This window comes from Amia ocellicauda, chromosome 13, assembly GCF_036373705.1.
Source record: "Amia ocellicauda isolate fAmiCal2 chromosome 13, fAmiCal2.hap1, whole genome shotgun sequence".
NCBI lineage: Eukaryota > Metazoa > Chordata > Actinopteri > Amiiformes > Amiidae > Amia > Amia ocellicauda.
This window is the reverse complement of record NC_089862.1, coordinates 30,695,055-30,715,298: the sequence shown is the minus strand read 5'-3', so window position 1 is coordinate 30,715,298 and position 20,244 is coordinate 30,695,055. Positions and strand designations below refer to the sequence as shown.

General features: G+C 37.3%; 1 protein-coding gene across 1 annotated transcript in view; it reads left to right on the top strand.

Moving 5' to 3' along the window:
* The window catches only part of dnah6 (dynein, axonemal, heavy chain 6), a 102,289-nt gene that overhangs the window by 45,423 nt on the left and 36,622 nt on the right, over positions 1–20,244 (top strand). The window contains exons 50-59 of the mRNA XM_066719759.1: positions 132–299; positions 2,627–2,862; positions 6,014–6,275; positions 6,851–6,974; positions 7,881–8,077; positions 9,410–9,613; positions 15,683–15,808; positions 16,364–16,528; positions 18,732–18,799; positions 19,304–19,484. Coding sequence (XP_066575856.1) covers positions 132–299; positions 2,627–2,862; positions 6,014–6,275; positions 6,851–6,974; positions 7,881–8,077; positions 9,410–9,613; positions 15,683–15,808; positions 16,364–16,528; positions 18,732–18,799; positions 19,304–19,484 — 1,731 coding nt within the window. The remainder of the gene's footprint in view (positions 1–131; positions 300–2,626; positions 2,863–6,013; positions 6,276–6,850; positions 6,975–7,880; positions 8,078–9,409; positions 9,614–15,682; positions 15,809–16,363; positions 16,529–18,731; positions 18,800–19,303; positions 19,485–20,244) is intronic.

The window sequence follows — 20,244 nt, the reverse complement described above, 5'->3', positions numbered from 1 at the left end:
GTCAACTTTTACCATATGCTCTACTATAGCTGTTGATAACTTCTAGTAAAGGATAATAGTACTCCTGAAACCTTTTAATGTCGTTTAAACCATGTCTGATTATATAAAGTATGTTGTTGATATATTTTTAGGCCCGCGATCGAGTAAAGAATGGTCTCACCAAACTGCTAGAAACAAATGTATTGGTGGACAAAATGAAAGTGGACCTCTCAGCTCTGGAGCCAGTCTTAAAACAGAAGTCCACAGATGTCAATGCTCTGATGGAAAAGCTGTCAGTGGATCAGGAAAAAGCAGACCAGGTATGTGACTTTCTTTCAACGAACTAAAATAAACAATAAACAAATTGTCTATTAAGTACTTGCTGTAGTGTTATTTAGTTGTGTGTTCTCACGGGAACATACATACATACGTACATACATACTTCAGTGCTGAATAGAGATTGTATCTCATTAACAAGAGCATATCGGTTGTTAAGGTGTTGCCTGCTTAATTTGATCATGGTCTCATGCTTACATAATACATAATAATAATAATAATAATAATAATAATAATAATAATAATAATATCAACATTTTATTTATATTGCACTTTTCATACATACACCAAAAAGCACTGTACAGAAATAAAATTAAAATTAAATAAAATATGGTTACAGTGGGGGAATAAAGTATTTGATCCCCTGCTGATTTTGTACGTTTGTCCACTGACAAATAAATGATCAGTCTATCATTTTAATGGTAGGTGTATTTTAACAGTGAGAGACAGAATAACAAAAAACGCATTTCAGAAAAGTTATAAATTGATTTGCATGTTAATGAGGGAAATAAGTATTTGACCCCTTCGACTTAATACTTGGTGGCAAAACCCTTGTTGGCAATCACAGAGGTCAGACGTTTCTTGTAGTTGGCCACCAGGTTTGCACACATCTCAGGAGGGATTTTGTCCCACTCCTCTTTGCAGATCCTCTCCAAGTCATTAAGGTTTCGAGGCTGACGTTTGGCAACTCGAACCTTCAGCTCCCTCCACAGATTTTCTATGGGATTAAGGTCTGGAGACTGGCTAGGCCACTCCAGGACCTTAATGTGCTTCTTCTTGAGCCACTCCTTTGTTGCCTTGGCTGTGCGTTTTGGGTCATTGTCATGCTGGAATACCCATCCATGACCCATTTTCAATGCCCTGGCTGAGGGAAGGAGGTCCCTTTGATGCGGTGCAGTTGTCCTGTCCCCTTAGCAGAAAGACACCCCCAAAGCATAATGTTTCCACCTCCATGTTTGACGGTGGTGATGGTGTTCTTGGGGTCATTCCTCCTCCTCCAAACACAGCGAGTTGAGTTGATGCCAAAGAGCTCGATTTTGGTCTCATCTGACCACAACACTTTCACCCAGTTCTCCTCTGAATCATTCAGATGTTCATTGGCAAACTTCAGACGGGCCTGTACATGTGCTTTCTTGAGCAGGGGGACCTTGCGGGCCCTGCAGGATTTCAGTCCTTCTCGGCGTAGTGTGTTACCAATTGTTTTCTTGGTGACTATGGTCCCAGCTGCCTTGAGATCATTAACAAGATCCTCCCGTGTAGTTCTGGGCTGATTCCTCACCGTTCTCATGATCATTGAAACTCCACGAGGTGAGATCTTGCATGGAGCCCCAGACCGGGGGAGACTGACAGTTATTTTGTGTTTCTTCCATTTGCGAATAATCGCACCAACTGTTGTCACCTTCTCACCAAGCTGCTTGGCGATGGTCTTGTAGCCCATTCCAGCCTTGTGTAGGTCTACAATCTTGTCCCTGACATCCTTGGACAGCTCTTTGGTCTTGGCCACGGTGGAGAGTTTGGAATCTGATTGATTGATTGCTTCTGTGGACAGGTGTCTTTTATACAGGTAACGAGCTGAGATTAGGAGCACTCCCTTTAAGAGAGTGCTCCTAATCTCAGCTCGTTACCTGTATAAAAGACACCTGGGAGCCAGAAATCTTGCTGATTGATAGGGGATCAAATACTTATTTCCCTCATTAACATGCAAATCAATTTATAACTTTTTTGAAATGCATTTTTCTGGATTTTTTTGTTGTTATTCTGTCTCTCACTGTTAAAATACACCTACCATTAAAATTATAGACTGATCATTTCTTTGTCAGTGGGCAAACGTACAAAATCAGCAGGGGATCAAATACTTTTTTCCCCCACTGTATATACATAGAGACATACACATACAGAGAAACATATATGATTATAAATATATACATGTATACACAGAAATATACATGCATATAAACATATACATATATATAATCTATTCTAAAATGGTGAATGGTAAAAAAAAAAAAAAAATCTAGAAACAGCCATGCAACATAAATGCTTTTTAAGGTCAACATCAAGGCAGACTTCAAGTGGCCTGATAACTCTTTGCCCGGTTGTGGTCCAGCCCAGCTAGGTAATCTGGACTCAGAGTGTATAAGATCATTATGGTGATCTCGTCCCTCTTCGTGCTTAGTAGGGCATCCAAACCCGCCACATCAGGGCAAGGCTTATGACATGGTGGGTTTGTCAATCTGCTGGTGAAGGTGTGTGGATTGAGCAACCAGAAATGTGCCTAAGATGGTGTAGCATAATTCCTGTTTGTTGTCAGGTTCGGCGTGTTGTGAAGGAAGATGAAGCGATGGCAAAGGTAAAGGCCGAGGACACGCAGGCCATTGCTGACGATGCCCAGAGAGATCTGGATGAAGCTCTCCCAGCCCTAGAGAGTGCAAACAAAGCCCTGGATGCCTTGGACAAAGCAGACATCTCTGAAATCCGAGTGTTCACCAAACCACCGGATCTCGTCATGACGGTGATGGAAGCTATCTGCATCCTCCTCAATGCAAAGTAAGTCTCAAAAGTGAAAGGAGTGATAATATTTATCACATAACTCAAATGTTTAATAACTCAAAAGAAAGAGATCTGAACTTTGACATCTCCCACTTCAATGTGTATTGTCACACACAGCAATTGATTGTTTTTCTATTTTTCTAATAAAAGGATTAAACTTGTGATACAGTTGACCCTTTCCCTGGCATGAAAAGGGGATTATAACAAAAATGTTACTCAAAAAGTTTGGTGAAAAGATACATTTGTTTTTCTGTTGAGGGTTGATTGCAGAAGTTCTGTCCTGTCTCTGTCCCATGATTTATTGATCATACCCACTTAAGATAGTTTAACCTGTTATCTAAATGCTCAACAATCAATACTGATTTGACAGAATCAGTAGTGAAATAGTTTGACATTTATTAGCCTCCATGGGTATTTTGTTCCAATTTTGTACTTTAAAATAATAATAATAAAAGCTTCCTAAAGGTTGGAAATGATGCTCAAATATTCTTTTTCTTCAGTCTACTTTCTCCTGGAACAGAATTGATGTCTTAAAAAAAATCAGTTAAATGTGGATTTTAATTCACAAAAAATGTCATTTTACACTTGTATAAGAAGAAAAAAAAATCAAGATTCTTATGATGAAATCTAAAACAATATACGTCAGGTGGTTACATAATTGCTTTGGAATTTAATAGTCTGAAAAAAAAAAAATCCACTGGCAAGTAAAGATATATTGTACTGTATAAAATGTATTTTCAATGTATGGTATCAATAACTGTTTTTAAAGCACTGAGAGAAAAAAAGATTAAATAAGTTTGCAGTTTGCAATTTTAAAATGTACAACATTATTCTACATGCAAAAATGCCTACAGAATATTGTAAAGACCTCAAACCTATTTATATTAGACATTTGGTTATATAATATATATTTTATTTATGCCTTCATAAATTATATGTTGAAATAATGCTGTATTTCTGCATGGCTTGTTTTAATCTGTGAAAGTATTGCTCACAATGCAGAGCCATACTTTATATACAGCTTGGTAGATGTCCACTGTTGGGGTTGAGGTTTAATACATGTCTTTAAATCATTACAGTTAGAAAACTGAATTAACACCAGACAGAGCTTTCTGTTGCTCCTGTCAATCTTGAGGTGCTCCTGTTATCAATAGCTCCTTGACATTGCTGAATTGGTCATTTCAATTCACACAGGGCCTTACCAGGGCCTTATCACACATCTAATTGAATAATGGAAATTGTATTTCATGAGCCATATTTATGCAATTATTATTGCACATACACAAGAACAGTTAACCTCAAGTATTAACCTCTTTTTCACTTCTGAATTACAATACTAAATGTAAAAATGTGCTGTGCTGTTGTTTTCTACTATTGTTTATTGTTTAACCAATAACTTGAAATGACATTACATCATTTAAATCAAAATAGCAAAACATAAAGGTCCAAAGCAATAATTGTTAAATGAATACAGTGCTATTGAAAACACTATACACTTGTAATCTACCTGTACCACCTTTAGGAAGTCATGATACTCCCTCTGTCAGGACTCTTTATCATTATATAAACACAGCCACTGGGAGGTATAGTGATGGAGAGCTCTCCTGAGGTAGTTAAATACTGAAATAAAATACAATTTGGAGTAGTACAGAGATAATACTTAATGCAGGAAGGTAAAAATGATGGCTGTGTCATTTCTCATGGGTGATAAACTATAGCACTATCCATATAAAGGACCATGCCTCACACAATATCCTTGACAGATTTTTACATAATTTATCTGACCTCTGAGAGTGCAGAAATTCTATATTAATTTTATCATAACATCTCAAGATTCAACTATTGTCTATAGATATTACACTAATCATATTCTGTTAAACAATCCAGAAATTAATTGTGAGAGAAATCTCTCCAATGGCATTTTTTTCTTATATGATATGTCTTAATTTCATATTAGATTTTGTAAGTGAAAATTGAATACATTTATTAAAACCCTGAAACCAAGTGTACAATGTCTTTCAAGATTTGTACATATTATTTTTGAAAGAATAGCTTAGAAAAGCAACATCCAAATGTTAACGTTTTAATCATAAAATGATTTTGACACCAGAATGTATTGTCTCCATTCTATTAAATCTGAAGAGACAGGGAAATAGATTAATAAATTTGTCAGCATACCTGGATACATTTCTACGCACATGCATCTGTCTGTTTTTAAAACAGGTCCGACATATCCAAGTAATTGCAAATTGGATAAATATATTTTTTATGGAAAACAAATTAATTATAAACAGCATCCAAAACAATCGTGCAGCCACATGGCTTCTCCACAATAGTAAAACATCAAATTAATACGGTCAGTGTAAACTGACATTGAATGAGTTCAATTTATTTATAGAAAACAACAATGGTAAAACATCCAGTACATAAAATCAACTTTACCATATAACGCGCTCTATACCTGGAAACCTGAAACTACGCCTGCCTTTCTAGACTACACACTCAACTCACAAAAAGCACGTTAAGCATATGACTTATCGTTCCATTATTGTTTTTGAAATTTGGAGATGATGCAGAATTCATGCAAACCACTGGATATGTATGTGCATGATGTTTAGATATGTAAGGTATAAATTACCTTAGAAATGGTATATATCCATGGGACTGCAATTTACTTATAGCACAGCTACTTGTCACTTTGGCAAAGAAAAATAATTAAAATAATAAATAAAGCATAAATATTAAAAGTACTGAAACATACTGCGATATTATGAGATTGATCTACTCCATATGTAGGGTGTCCCAGTAAAATATTTGCCCAGAATACGCTTCTGAGTTACGAGTAAAAATTATGATTGAGTTTCAGTAAATCTTGGTAGGTTTTAAGTTTGGAATTTCACATACAAGAAGCACCATTTCCAGAGGTCAAAGGGATCGTATTTCATATGACATTATACCAATTTCATTTGATCTTTTTTTGTTCAACCCATTCAGTGCAGTGTGCGAATCAGTGCAGAGCTCGAGGACTGGAATTTAATTCTTATACAGAAGAAAAGTATATATTTCTTGAGTATTCCCCAAGTATATGAAATTTGCAAATAAAATTTTCCTAATAATCTTTTTATTTGTATTTCTTTTTTGCCTGCAGGCCTGACTGGGCTAGTGCCAAACATGTCTTGGGGGATTCCAATTTCCTGAAGAAACTTATGGAGTATGATAAAGACAACATCAAACCACAGATTTTACAAAAGCTTCAAAAGTATATCAACAATCCAGAATTCATACCCGAGAAAGTTGAAAAAGTATCAAAAGCTTGTAAGTCCATGTGTATGTGGGTGCGGGCCATGGATTTGTATTCAAGGGTTGTTAAAGAAGTGGAACCAAAGAAACAAAAACTCGCTAAAGCTCAGGTAACTTTCTCTTAATTTGAACCCCTTTTATACACAGAAACCGTATCACACTAGATCTGTTTCAAACGTTTCAAAGAGATGGAATGTAACAATACTTTATTCATAGGTAACCCAAAAAGTATTTGACAGAAAACACATTAAAGTGGTAACGAAAGTGGTAAAAACAACACACCATAAAAATAATTACCCATTCAGAATAAATCAAAGTAAAATTGGTGTAGGAGGTTTACTGAACTGGTAAAGTAACTTATTTGTCATGTGTCATAAAATACTCATCAGAATCAGTGTATATTCTATAAATACATATTTGGTTATTGCAATTATTTTATTATCATAACCTGTTGATTATAATCCACATTCTGAGCTTTACAGATGTTATTTACATTTACTCAATGACACAATCTCTCAACTTATCTATGACAATGAATGATGTAAAATATACCCAGTGAGTCTGTGTCAGTCTTGGCTCACTGGGTATAAATCTGCCAAACTTCCCTCTGCCCTCATGTCACCTGCTCCCATGTGTTTGGTTCCTATGTGGCAATCTTACTCTTTTCCTATCTTTTGACACCCAGGCAGAGCTGGATGTGACCATGTCGACCCTCAGAGAAAAACAGGAGAAACTGAAAAACGTGGAGGATCAGATCAAAGTGCTGCAGGATCAGTTTGAGAGCAGTGTTGCTGAGAAAGAGACCCTTGGTAATTGGAAGAGTTTCGAATGGCGCACAACTTCATTGTGGTTTCAACTCCCGTTTGTGCTGTCAGAAACTCTCACTGTTTGGGACTGCTGAGGGGCTCATCTGGTCATCTGGCCAAAGTGCAAGATGGGTCCTGCAGCCCGAGCTCAGACTGTGCTAGCCAAAGCCAGCCTTAAATTAGCCAAGATCAGGTGGCGTGGAATAGGCTGTTACCCATCAGTGATCTCTGTTACTTGCAAGATGTGGGGCAGATTGAATGTTGTCGTTTGGCTCGAAAGGTCCTGCATTTATCTTTCATATTCGCTGTGCAAAACCATACGCAAGAAGCTTGACAGTGCATATCTCAGAGATTGATGTGGTCTTTAGTTCTATCAAATCAGTGCAGGATTACAGTGAGGCAGGTTGAATAGCATTTGGTAGTTCCAAATTGAGGGGGGGTGGTAATTGGTGAATGCTTAACCTCCTATTCAAATCAGCTCTCCAAAAGGATGAGGGAATAATTACAATAGCACTAGGTATCATTCAAGGTCTCTTTTCTAGGTTAAACCATTTGTTATTAAAATAAAACATTGGTAGATTGTATATCAACCCCCTTAATCATAAAATATATCAAATGAAACAGGGTAGCTGGGCCTCAGTGTTTACAGAAAGAGCTCAGTCAGGTTTTTTCTGGGCTGAGTATCTCCTTTAGTTTGGGTCATTATTTGTGGGGTGAAATAAAATACCATTAGGGTGGGATAAGAGGACATGAAAAGGCTTCAAGGGGTTTCAGGGTGGTGGAAATAGGAAATTGGTGGTGGCAGGACCTTTCGAGTCATCTTTTATGCAAAATGTGAGAGAAAACAGACTGAAACACATAATGGAAATTATACTTATACATGTTCCCTTTCTTATGTCCTGTGTCCAGCTAAAACAATGGCTCTGACAAAGGCCCGACTGAAACGGGCAGGAAAGCTCACGGCTGCACTGGGAGACGAGCAGGTGCGCTGGCAGGAGAGCATCACGGAGTTTGAAGAGGAAATCTCAAACGTGATTGGAAATGTCTTCATCGCCGCTGCCTGTGTTGCGTACTATGGAGCCTTTACATCTCATTATAGACAACTGGTATGTGACGTCTTAAACAAAAGCTGTGATACATGTTACTGGTAAACAGTGATCCCAAATACATTCCTTGGTATTGTTTAGTATGTTGTGGCTTCTCAATCATTTGCAGTCAATAGAAATAACAGACAGATAGACAAATAGCAAAATAATTGTATTCCAACCATCATCATAGAAAAATCCCCAAATCTCCCAGCTAGGCAAATATAACTTCACCAATAATATAAAAAGTACATTCATCAGAATTTTTCAACTGTCCTTTACTCAGGAGAGAGATAACATAATATTATTTGGCATAGGGAAGTCACATCCTATTTTGCTCAGAACAACAATGTCAAAACTAAGCAAAATATGAAGTACAAGAAGGGACCTTTCTTACTGAACTCTACTGAGTAAAGCTATAAACCGTAAAAAGACTAAACATGGTTAGTTAATTCAGCTGACATAACGTGGGATTTTCAAAACACTTATCTGTCAAAAGTCAGTCACCAGTAAATCTTTTATTTTGAAAGCTGCGGTGCTTTACATAAATACAAATTCATTAATACATAAATCTAGGACAAATTACAGATTTATAGGCAGTATAAAGCAAAATAAAAGTTGAGGACAAGACCTGAGAATCCCAGAAGAGCCCCTCTTAGTGTTTGTGGAACTGACAGATGAGCGGATGATTACTCATTATGGGGTGAATACACAAACAATCCTCAAGTTATGCTTGGCTTTTTTTATTCATTTGGCAGAAAAATAACCACTACACAGTGGGGTGTCTAACATAGTTACCTGCTAGTCTCTAATGTTATCTTTCAAGAGTTGCATTTTTCATGTGTTCCAGATTTTACAGCAATAGTTATAGGCAATGATGCAGTGATTTGACCGGGTATATGGTCACAAACAGGCTTTCTAATGGCAGTATTTAATACTAAATAGCCACTTTTAAACCCAGTGTTTAGTAATTGTGCTTTGTTATGAAATCCAATTTAACAAGTTCCAACAATCTTCTAACACCTCGTTAAAACAACAACAAAAATCACACAGAATTCAGCTGTTATTACATGTAACTTCCGCAGAACACAGTAATCTTTATAAACATGTTCTGCTGAATGTTTTAAAAGTATTTGCAGGTTTAATATTGTGTGTTTCAATATTAAATATTCAATATTCAATATTCAGCTCTGAAGGTAAATATTGCTAATAATTAAAATATGCCTGACAGCCTGGCATAGTTAGGCTTAATTTACGGATTTTGTTTTTTCCCTTAATAGCATGTCTCAACTAAAGCATGTTTGAAGAAATGTGTACTTCATGTTCAGTTTTTTTCTCTGTTCTTTTTCACAGCTCATAGATAGATGGATTACACGTTGCCAGGAGCTTGACATTCCAATAAGCCCAAACTTTAGCCTCATAAACATATTAGGTGATCCGTACGAGATTCGCCAGTGGAATACTGATGGCCTGCCAAGAGACACTGTCTCCACAGAGAATGGGATTCTAGTGACCCGTGGGCGTCGGTGGCCTCTGATGATTGATCCCCAGGACCAGGTAATGGATGTCAATAACTTCTGCGTAGTGCTAAAGACAACAATATTATGTAGACAAGTTAAATTCTCTTCATTGGTCGCATACAGTTTCCAGCTGTTGTGATATATCACCCTAGTTTGGCCTTTGCTTGAATTGCTCAGCCCTTTATGCAAATTAGCCTGAGTCGGTATTGTCTTTGGTTTCAAGCATAACAGATGTTTCCCTGATATCAAATTCATCACTTGCTCTGACTATGCTAGCTATTCATTTATGGTGTATAAACCATTAGTGCTTGTGGCATTACTAAAACCCCTGATGTCAAATAAAGTGGATTTCTCACATCCTAATGGGGATTCTCAAAGCATATAATCAATTAGATTGAAAGACCTAACTTGGGCTCTTAAAGCTGCAGTTATCACAGACTGCAAGCACATTTTATTTTATTGCACCTGGGATATCCCTGCTTCAACCTGTGCTTTAACGTCATGCAGATAAACACAGAGCATGGTTATCTGTGTCTGACAGGAGAACTTGCAAGGCAAGGATAAAAGGAATGTATATGTGTGACACCAATTTGTTGTTACAGATAAACAAGACCGCAGATTGGGGTCAAATTCTGCAAATTCTGAAGAGACAGTTCAGCAGGTCAAATACCATTGTCTTGGGAGGATATCTCTTTATGAGGTGGCCTGATTATACATTATACAGTAGTGGAGCACAGAAGAAAACTAAAATATGTGTGATGTTGAAACAAATAATTTCTGAAATAAACTGTTAGAATATTTTGACTTACCATCGCCTTGCGTGCACATAATACAGACATATTAAGGAACCCAAGTTTCTAGATCCACATATTTTCCCCTTATTGCTGGTTGAGTCAGGATCCTACATTTTAATAAACATTTAAAACCAACTACACATGAATACTGCCTGAGAGATCATCAGAGGTGTTAAAATGATCTGTTATAGCTAATATTTAATATTTTACTTTTGTCAGAGATTTGGGGTTAGAACAGAAAAGGCAATACTGACTAGGCCTACAGTTAAAGAGGTGGTTTGGTCAAGCCAAGGTTTACTTTCACTGAATAACCCTTATAGCCCATGTGTTATTTCATGTTTTATTTTTTGTAGTCATCAGTGGTAGACCTTGGTGTTCTTTTAAGACAGATGCCTAACCCAGACTTAACATAAAGTGACAATGACAAACCAAACCTGTCAAAATGCAAGCCCAGTGAAGCATAGTTTTCTTTTCTTTCATTCCATTCTGATGATTGAATGTTTAAACTAGAGGTGCAGAACATAGAACAACTATTGGAAGCAGGAGGGCTGACATACTGATGAAGGGTCTGTCTGTGAGTTCCTTGAGATATTGTCCATGGAAGCCAAGCGTGCTGCCATACATGACACATCTGTCACTTGTGAAGTACTGCACACAGCTTCAGATCTGGAGAAATTGAAAGATTATGGAGTGAATATACAGATTGCAAATGGTCAGAATCGGTTTTATTAAGGGGAGTTGGGACTTTGTAACTGGCTTTGCTGGGTAGCTAACTCTTGCTCAATATGACTAAGGGGGAAATAAATACTCTTTAACTTAACTTTTTAAATTTAACTGCCCATGTTTGTGAAGCAAGCTTAATGAAAGAAGTCTGAAGTGCTTCATGGATGCAGGACTAAAGGTGCTAAAGGTTCAGTTTTCTGAAAGGCTTGTGAGTGGTGAATGACACATTTCATAGTGCCTAGCAATAAAGTACCTCAATATTTAATATATATATACACTCACCTAAAGGATTATTAGGAACACCTGTTCAATTTCTCATTAATGCAATTATCTAACCAACCAATCACATGGCAGTTGCTTCAATGCATTTAGGGGTGTGGTCCTGGTCAAGACAATCTCCTGAACTCCAAACTGAATGTCTGAAAGGGAAAGAAAGGTGATTTAAGCAATTTTGAGCGTGGCATGGTTGTTGGTGCCAGACGGGCCGGTCTGAGTATTTCACAATCTGCTCAGTTACTGGGATTTTCACGCACAACCATTTCTAGGGTTTACAAAGAATGGTGTGAAAAGGGAAAAACATCCAGTATGCGGCAGTCCTGTGGGCGAAAATGCCTTGTTGATGCTAGAGGTCAGAGGAGAATGGGCCGACTGATTCAAGCTGATAGAAGAGCAACTTTGACTGAAATAACCACTCGTTACAACCGAGGTATGCAGCAAAGCATTTGTGAAGCCACAACACGTACAACCTTGAGGCGGATGGGCTACAACAGCAGAAGACCCCACCGGGTACCACTCATCTCCACTACAAATAGGAAAAAGAGGCTACAATTTGCACAAGCTCACCAAAATTGGACAGTTGAAGACTGGAAAAATGTTGCCTGGTCTGATGAGTCTCGATTTCTGTTGAGACATTCAGATGGTAGAGTCAGAATTTGGCATAAACAGAATGAGAACATGGATCCATCATGCCTTGTTACCACTGTGCAGGCTGGTGGTGGTGGTGTAATGGTGTGGGGGATGTTTTCTTGGCACACTTTAGGCCCCTTAGTGCCAATTGGGCATCGTTTAAATGCCACGGCCTACCTGAGCATTGTTTCTGACCATGTCCATCCATTTATGACCACCATGTACCCATCCTCTGATGGCTACTTCCAGCAGGATAATGCACCATGTCACAAAGGTCGAATCATTTCAAATTGGTTTCTTGAACATGACAATGAGTTCACTGTACTAAACTGGCCCCCACAGTCACCAGATCTCAACCCAATAGAGCATCTTTGGGATGTGGTGGAACGGGAGCTTCGTGCCCTGGATGTGCATCCCACAAATCTCCATCAACTGCAAGATGCTATCCTATCAATATGGGCCAACATTTCTAAAGAATGCTTTCAGCACCTTGTTGAATCAATGCCACGTAGAATTAAGGCAGTTCTGAAGGCGAAAGGGGGTCAAACACAGTATTAGTATGGTGTTCCTAATAATCCTTTAGGTGAGTGTATATATATATATATATATATAAATCAGCAGCAGCAGCAGCCTAATAGATCCACTGCTGGATGAAGGCCTCCCCAAGATGTTTCCACTTGCTTTAATCTATAGCATCCCTTTTCCATGTCATGCCTGCAAAGTTTATTATTTAATCTTCCCATCTTTTTATGTGTTCGTCTTCTAGGTCTTTTTAGAATATGTGTGCAAATGAGTATCAATTTAGACATTTAAGAAACGGAAGATTGTATTAGTGATACAACTAATAATTAAGGTTCTGTGCATTTAGTCTGAAGATGATACAGATGTTGCTAGAGAAGATAATGGTGAAACAAGTACCATGAAGTTCAAAGCAAATACCAAGTATGTGTTTGTGTAGATCACAACCATAGATATGTGTCCAACAGTTCAGTTGGAGCATTGCTGACATGGCTTTGTGCAATGCTCAAAAGTCCTTCAAGTTTTTGCTTATGTGTTTAAAATACAGCACACCGTCTTGCCATTCCTTTAATGTTGTAGACTTCACTCATTTCCTAATTGTCTCAGTCTCAAAAACTACCTTATTTTATTCTTGTAAATATGGAATAGTGATGTAATCATATTCTCTGTGACCCATCTTTGACCTCTGGGCATTGTTTGTGTTCTTTACTGAAGTGGAAACAGCCACTTCTGTTCATTCACATCTATATAAATGATTTCACACTGTTCCCTGCTCATAGCCCTTGGGTTTCTTTTTTTTTTTTCGTTTACATCTGCTATGTGTGTTACACATAGGGGGCTTCTGTTAACTCTTTTTTTTATAAAACATTATTCTGTCTCACTGCAACATACTGTGATCTTAAATTAAAGAATTGTAGGAAAGCATGTTGTGAGATAAATTAGGTAATCATTGTAGCAAACTATTTACCCTTAAATAAATAAATTATATATACAGTGAGGGAAAAAAGTATTTGATCCCCTGCTGATTTTGTACGTTTGCCCACTGACAAAGAAATGATCAGTCTATAATTTTAATGGTAGGTGTATTTTCACAGTGAGAGACAGAATAACAACAAAAAAAATCCAGAAAAACTCATTTCAAAAAAGTTATACATTGTTTTGCATGTTAATGAGGGAAATAAGTATTTGACCCCTTCGACTTAGTACTTGGTGGCAAAACCCTTGTTGGCAATCACAGAGGTCAGACGTTTCTTGTAGTTGGCCACCAGGTTTGCACACATCTCAGGAGGGATTTTGTCCCACTCCTCTTTGCAGATCCTCTCCAAGCCATTAAGGTTTCGAGGCTGACGTTTGGCAACTCGAACCTTCAACTCCCTTTACAGATTTTCTATGGGATTAAGGTCTGGAGACTGGCTAGGCCACTCCAGGACCTTAATGTGCTTCTTCTTGAGCCACTCCTTTGTTGCCTTGGCTGTGTGTTTTGGGTCATTGTCATGCTGGAATACCCATCCACGACCCATTTTCAATGCCCTGGCTGAGGGAAGGAGGTTCTCACCCAAGATTTGACGGTACATGGCCCCGTCCATCGTCCCTTTGATGCGGTGCAGTTGTCCTGTCCCCTTAGCAGAAAAACACCCCCAAAGCATAATGTTTCCACCTCCATGTTTGATGGTGGGGATGGTGTTCTTGGGGTCATAGGCAGCATTTCTCCTCCTCCAAACACGGCGAGTTGAGTTGATGCCAAAGAGCTCGATTTTGGTCTCATCTGACCACAACACTTTCACCCAGTTCTCCTCTGAATCATTCAGATGTTCATTGGCAAACTTCAGACGGGCCTGTACATGTGCTTTCTTGAGCAGGGGGACCTTGCGGGCGCTGCAGGATTTCAGTCCTTCAAGGCGTAGTGTGTTACCAATTGTTTTCTTGGTGACTATGGTCCCAGCTGCCTTGAGATCATTAACAAGATCCTCCCGTGTAGTTCTGGGCTGATTCCTCACCGTTCTCATGATCATTGAAACTCCAAGAGGTGAGATCTTGCATGGAGCCCCAGACCAAGGGAGACTGACAGTTTTTTTGTGTTTCTTCCATTTGTGAATAATCGCAACAACTGTTGTCACCTCCTCACCAAGCTGCTTGGCGATGGTATTGTAGCCCATTCCAGCCTTGTGTAGGTCTACAATCTTGTCCCTGACTTCCTTGGACAGTTCTTTGGTCTTGGCCTTGGTGGAGAGATTGGAATCTGATTGATTGATTGCTTCTGTGGACAGGTGTCTTTTATACAGGTAACGAGCTACGTGCTCCTAATCTCAGCTCATTACCTCTATAAAAGACACCTGGGAGCCAGAAATCTTGCTGATTGATAGGGGATCAAATACTTATTTCACTCATTAACATGCAAATCAATTTATAACTTTTTTGAAATGCGTTTTTCAGGATTTTTTTGTTTGTTATTCTGTCTCTCACTGTTAAAATACACCTACCATTAAAATTATAGACTGATCATTTCTTTGTCAGTGGGCAAACGTACAAAATCAGCAGGGGATCAAATACTTTTTTCCTTCACTGTATACATGTATATTACCTTGTATAAAGGAATAAACATGTCAATTCAGGTGTCACTTTTCTGAACTGAAAGGGCAGGGGTTCATTTGTAGTCAGTCAGTGTTAATACATTTGTTTTGTTTTCACATAAGATTTAAAGACAAGTCATTTTCTTAGTAGTTATCTTAATTTAGTTATAAACCTTAATAGTGTTAATTATCTTCCAGTAAAGCACAAGTGTGAACGCTCAGAAGGCAACATGATAAATGTATTTAATCCATTACATGTTATAAACATGTAATATAGTAATATAAACATGTTATAGTCATCCAAGAATAGCTCCATCTTCATTACAATGTGTAGAGATTATAGTTTATCATTAAAGTTCTCATTAATCTTTATTCTTGTGTATTCATCATAGGTGGTTACTCAGGAAGGGATTTTTATCAAAATATACCTAGTACAAACCTAGGACATTGTTGTTAGTGTTAAAAATGTTCCATTGCTATCAATGTAATCTACAACTTTAGAAAGTTTCACACTGCTTTTGCATTCAATATACAGTGCAGAAGGAAAACTGACATGTTATATTTAATATATACTTTTTCTTCCATGTGTTGTAGGCAAACCGCTGGATAAGAACCAAGGAAACTAAAAATGGACTAAAAGTGATTAAGCTGACCGATTCTGGTTTTCTCCGTACCTTGGAAAATGCTATACGGTTGGGCATGCCTGTCTTGCTGGAGGAGGTATTTGTTGTATTCAATTAGTAAAATGCATTTAAAGATATGTATCTCTTCAGGTTATGAAATCAATGTTGAATTTGAGCATTTTAAATTATCATGGGAAGAATGCACTTCTTTAGATATATTTTCTTACAGTTTCAGAACACCCAAAAAATGAATTTCAGCTGTATGGATATTGCATCAATCTTAAAACTTTGTACTTTAAAAGTCTGATATGCAGTCCCTATCATTATCATAAGTACAGACTGTCTTCTATTGCTTACACCAATGAAGGTGAAGGATAGAGTCTTCCCTAATCAGAAGGCCCTAGCTTAGCTGAGGCATATAATTTCTGTAAAAAATCCCCAGGTTAGCAAATGTAGTACCCGTGGAAATGGTGAATGACTTTCACTGCTCTGAGGGTGTAGTTTTCTTAATTGACAAAATATTATTTAATTGTTAAAGCCCTTGTGAATTCCTACAGCTCATAAATCAAATTCAATTCTTCAACCATCATATATGTACTGCAGCTTCCTTTTACTTTGTGTTCATTAAACAAAGTGATATGTTGTTTTTCAGCTCAAGGAAACCCTTGATCCTTCTTTGGAGCCCATTCTGTTGAAGCAGACATTTGTTACAGGGGGAAGAACGCTCATTCGGCTGGGAGATTCTGATATTGACTACGATAAAAACTTCAGATTCTACATGACGACCAAAATGGCCAACCCCCACTACCTACCTGAGGTAAAATACAATATTTACATACATTCCTGTGCAGACCACACTTAAACTGGCAGAGTCATTCAGCCCAATACATTAAGCTAGACAAGCACATTGAAACACACAATTCGATATTACAGAAAAGTCCAACATGGAGGAATATGAATGTTATGAAGGCTGTCTTTGTGTATTTTAGTAACATATAGAGACGTGTTAATATAGTGGTATGAAACATCTAATGTTTGGTGAACCCTGTTTTTAGCAGACATTTCACAGCTCACAATCAGTTGTCCTGAGCTTTTTTTGTCATTTGCTCTTTACTTCCTGAGGCTTTGGTGTCCCACTGCCTACTGGTAATGTGATTCATCCCTGTCACTGTCATTATCGCATTTCCTGTGGCTTTGTGGAAAGTCCTTCAGTGGAGATTGGTAGAGAATCTAATGGAATCTGTATCTAATTTGTGTCACATTATCGCTGTCTTTTCACCCTGTGCAAGTTGTAATACCGTAAGCCTCTTAGGAATTCAAAGGATATTTGCAAAAGATATTGAAATGCCTGCTCATTACTACTGCATTTCTTGCACACATTACACACATTAACGTCCTTATATTGGGATCTGTGCCGTGTTAATATCTGTGGCGTTGCAAGAATGGCCTCATGAATCTGACGAGGTTATCCACTTTTCACTTTTAGAAGCTATTCCTTTTCAGGGCTTATAAACACTTAAATGTGTATTAATCATTCAATATCGCTTACAATAATAATGATGATGATATTAATAATATATGGATGGTTTATTAATTTTCACATGCACATTATTAATCAATGTGTATATTTTCATTATTAACATAGTCTGAATTAAATAGTTTTGCCCAAATTAATTAACTTCTAATTAAGCAACCGTGTCACCCAATTAATAAAACCATGTGAATGAATAGATGAGCATAATTTAATGTTTATATTTATTTTTTGCCATGTCATCTCCAGGGCTCCATTACTGGAGTACAGCTAGTATAGAATAACAAGATTAACTGTGGCTCCCATAATTCCTAGCACAACCAGGTGAATACTGTCTGCCAGTAGAAACTGTAGCTTCTGACCTGGCACAAAGATTTAATATATAATGTATTACAACATTGAACTGGGTACAGCTATTCATATGCTGATTTGTCAGAAATATTAAACTGCAATAGCAGCTGGAATTGCATTTAATTTTTGACGACAGCTTATCTCAATAAAATTAAACTGATGACTGTGACTTACATCAGGGACATGTACATGTAATTCTGTTTACATACAATTATAGTTATAGTTATATGCACCAAGTGTAATAGGCATGTGCATTGTTGAAAATCATTAAAGCAATAAACCAAAATATTTATTCATAGTTTGAGAGCAGAGTCATTGGTAAAAGCTTTGTGGCATCAATCAAGCATTTTTTAAATCTTTTTTTATTATTATTTTTGATTTCAAGCCTTTAAATGACCATCTGGATGTTTATTATTATACAAATATTTTTGATTCAATGGGGATTACAGGGAAACAAAAAAGGAGGTCAAAACCATACGTTCTGCACTGGCATGCTTCCCAGTTGTCCTCAGTGCAGCGAAGTGTACATATGTGAAATTATGTCCACCTGCCATGAAAAATATCGCTTTGTTTAACAAGCAGCGATTCTAGTTTATCATTGTGCTACAGCAATGTGTCGAGTGTGTGATGGGTTTCTGCACTGGGCCATGCCAAATGTGATGCATCTCAGCTAAACTGTTATCTGGAATTATTTATTTTTCCTATTAGGTTTTCCCCATAAACTAATGAAAATAATTCTCTCGGAATGGGTGCTAATTTTGAAATTTCCTGCATGGTCTCCAATTAAGATCAGCAACTTGCTGAGGCCAAGACGTCTGTCAGCAAAATTCTGCAAGCAATTTGCAATGCTGTGTATCCATTTATACATTAATCTGAAACTTAATAGTGAACAAAAATAAGGAATTAAAAGAATAATGAAAAGATAAACAAAACTGAAGAAGTATTGTGCTGTTTAATTTTTTACTGCAGAAAACACAAAGCCAAAGGGAAGTTACAAATACATGTGGTAAGCTTTCTTTATGGTAGAATAACTTAATAATCTGACATCAGTTGTGGTCTACCCTCAACAGATAAAACATGAATAAGGAATACATATTTCTTGCATATTTATGTATTCATTTATTTTAATTCTTTGTAGGTCTGTATTAAAGTCACTATTATCAACTTCACTGTAACAAAATCGGGACTGGAGGACCAGCTGCTCAGGTAGAGATTTCAGCTTCCTTATTATCAGGCTGCCATTAAGTTTCATGACCAATAAAAGGTTGCACGAGGGCATGGGCCAGATGTGGAGACTCCAGCCTACTGATCCATGTTCAGATCTGCATATTTGAGCACATTTTCCCTCACTTTCACCACATGCTGTGGAGACTAGTATATGATTCAGAAAAAGATGCAGTAGACTAAGAACATTTATTGGGGATTACTTCCCTAGATACAATTGTATTAAGGTATATGTATTTGTTGGGAGCTGCAGTCCAATTTTTACACAACCGGTCTCAACACAGTTTTTTTGGTTGAATTAGTGTTCAAATATATAACTGATTATTAAGTATAGTTTAATGAACGGTGTGTAATAAAATACACGAATCAGAGAATAACATTGTTTCAAATGAGAGGTGTGAATACTTTTGAACACAGCTGTATCTGATCAGTGCATGCCAAGCATTTATTTGTATTTTGTAACTTGTGTCCCTCTTCTTTATGCAGTGATGTGGTGAGGCTAGAGAGACCTGATCTGGAAGAACAGAGAAACCAGTTGATTGTCAGGATAAATGCTGATAAAAATCAGCTGAAGGCGATTGAAGACAGGATCTTAAAGCTCTTGTTCACTTCAGAGGGCAACATTCTGGACAACGAAGAGCTCATTAATACGCTGCAGGAGTCCAAGGTGATTTCCACCATTCTTGAGCTTTATCTCGTCAAATTGTATAATCTCCGAAAATATGGAATCTGTTCTCCTAATCAAAAGTCTTGTATACTTAGTCTAAAGAAAAGGGCAAGAGTGAGATGGCTGATTTGCTTCTTTGTTCTTAAGTATACGTGTCAGCATTTTCCTTTTCCTACAGCTTGTTTCTTGTTTTTTTACCTCTTGTTCACTATCTATCACTTCTTTCATTTCAAAGAACAAATTGGACCTATTCCCATCACCCTGTCTCTTCTCATAATGTTATTGAAACAGGCAGTTCAATTGCAGGGGATTCATGCCATTCTAATTTAACGGTTAAAATATGTTTATTGTTAGGGGTTTGACTGTCACAGTTTTGTTCATATATATATATATATATATATATATATATATATATATATAATTCTTATTTTTTAAATTGTTTTTACTTTGTTTTAATAGCCCCTGTGCAAGCTTTTTTTTTAAAGCATGTAATCATTTTGCAACTGTGCTTATAAAATGTGGCCAGTAGCAAGGGTATGCCTTTCTGGATAAAGCTGACTTTTTCATAACTTAAAAACTGTGCTGCTTCTTTTCCCCAGAGCAGTATGTGAGCTTGAAACTTTTGGCTAAGGAACGTGGGGAAGCTAACACTCTTTATACAGATGCTAACTCCTTGTAATCTTAACAAGATTGATCATTTGGGTGTAAGGATGTTGAGATTGATTTTATATTATGAAGAATTAATTAATTAATGTATTTA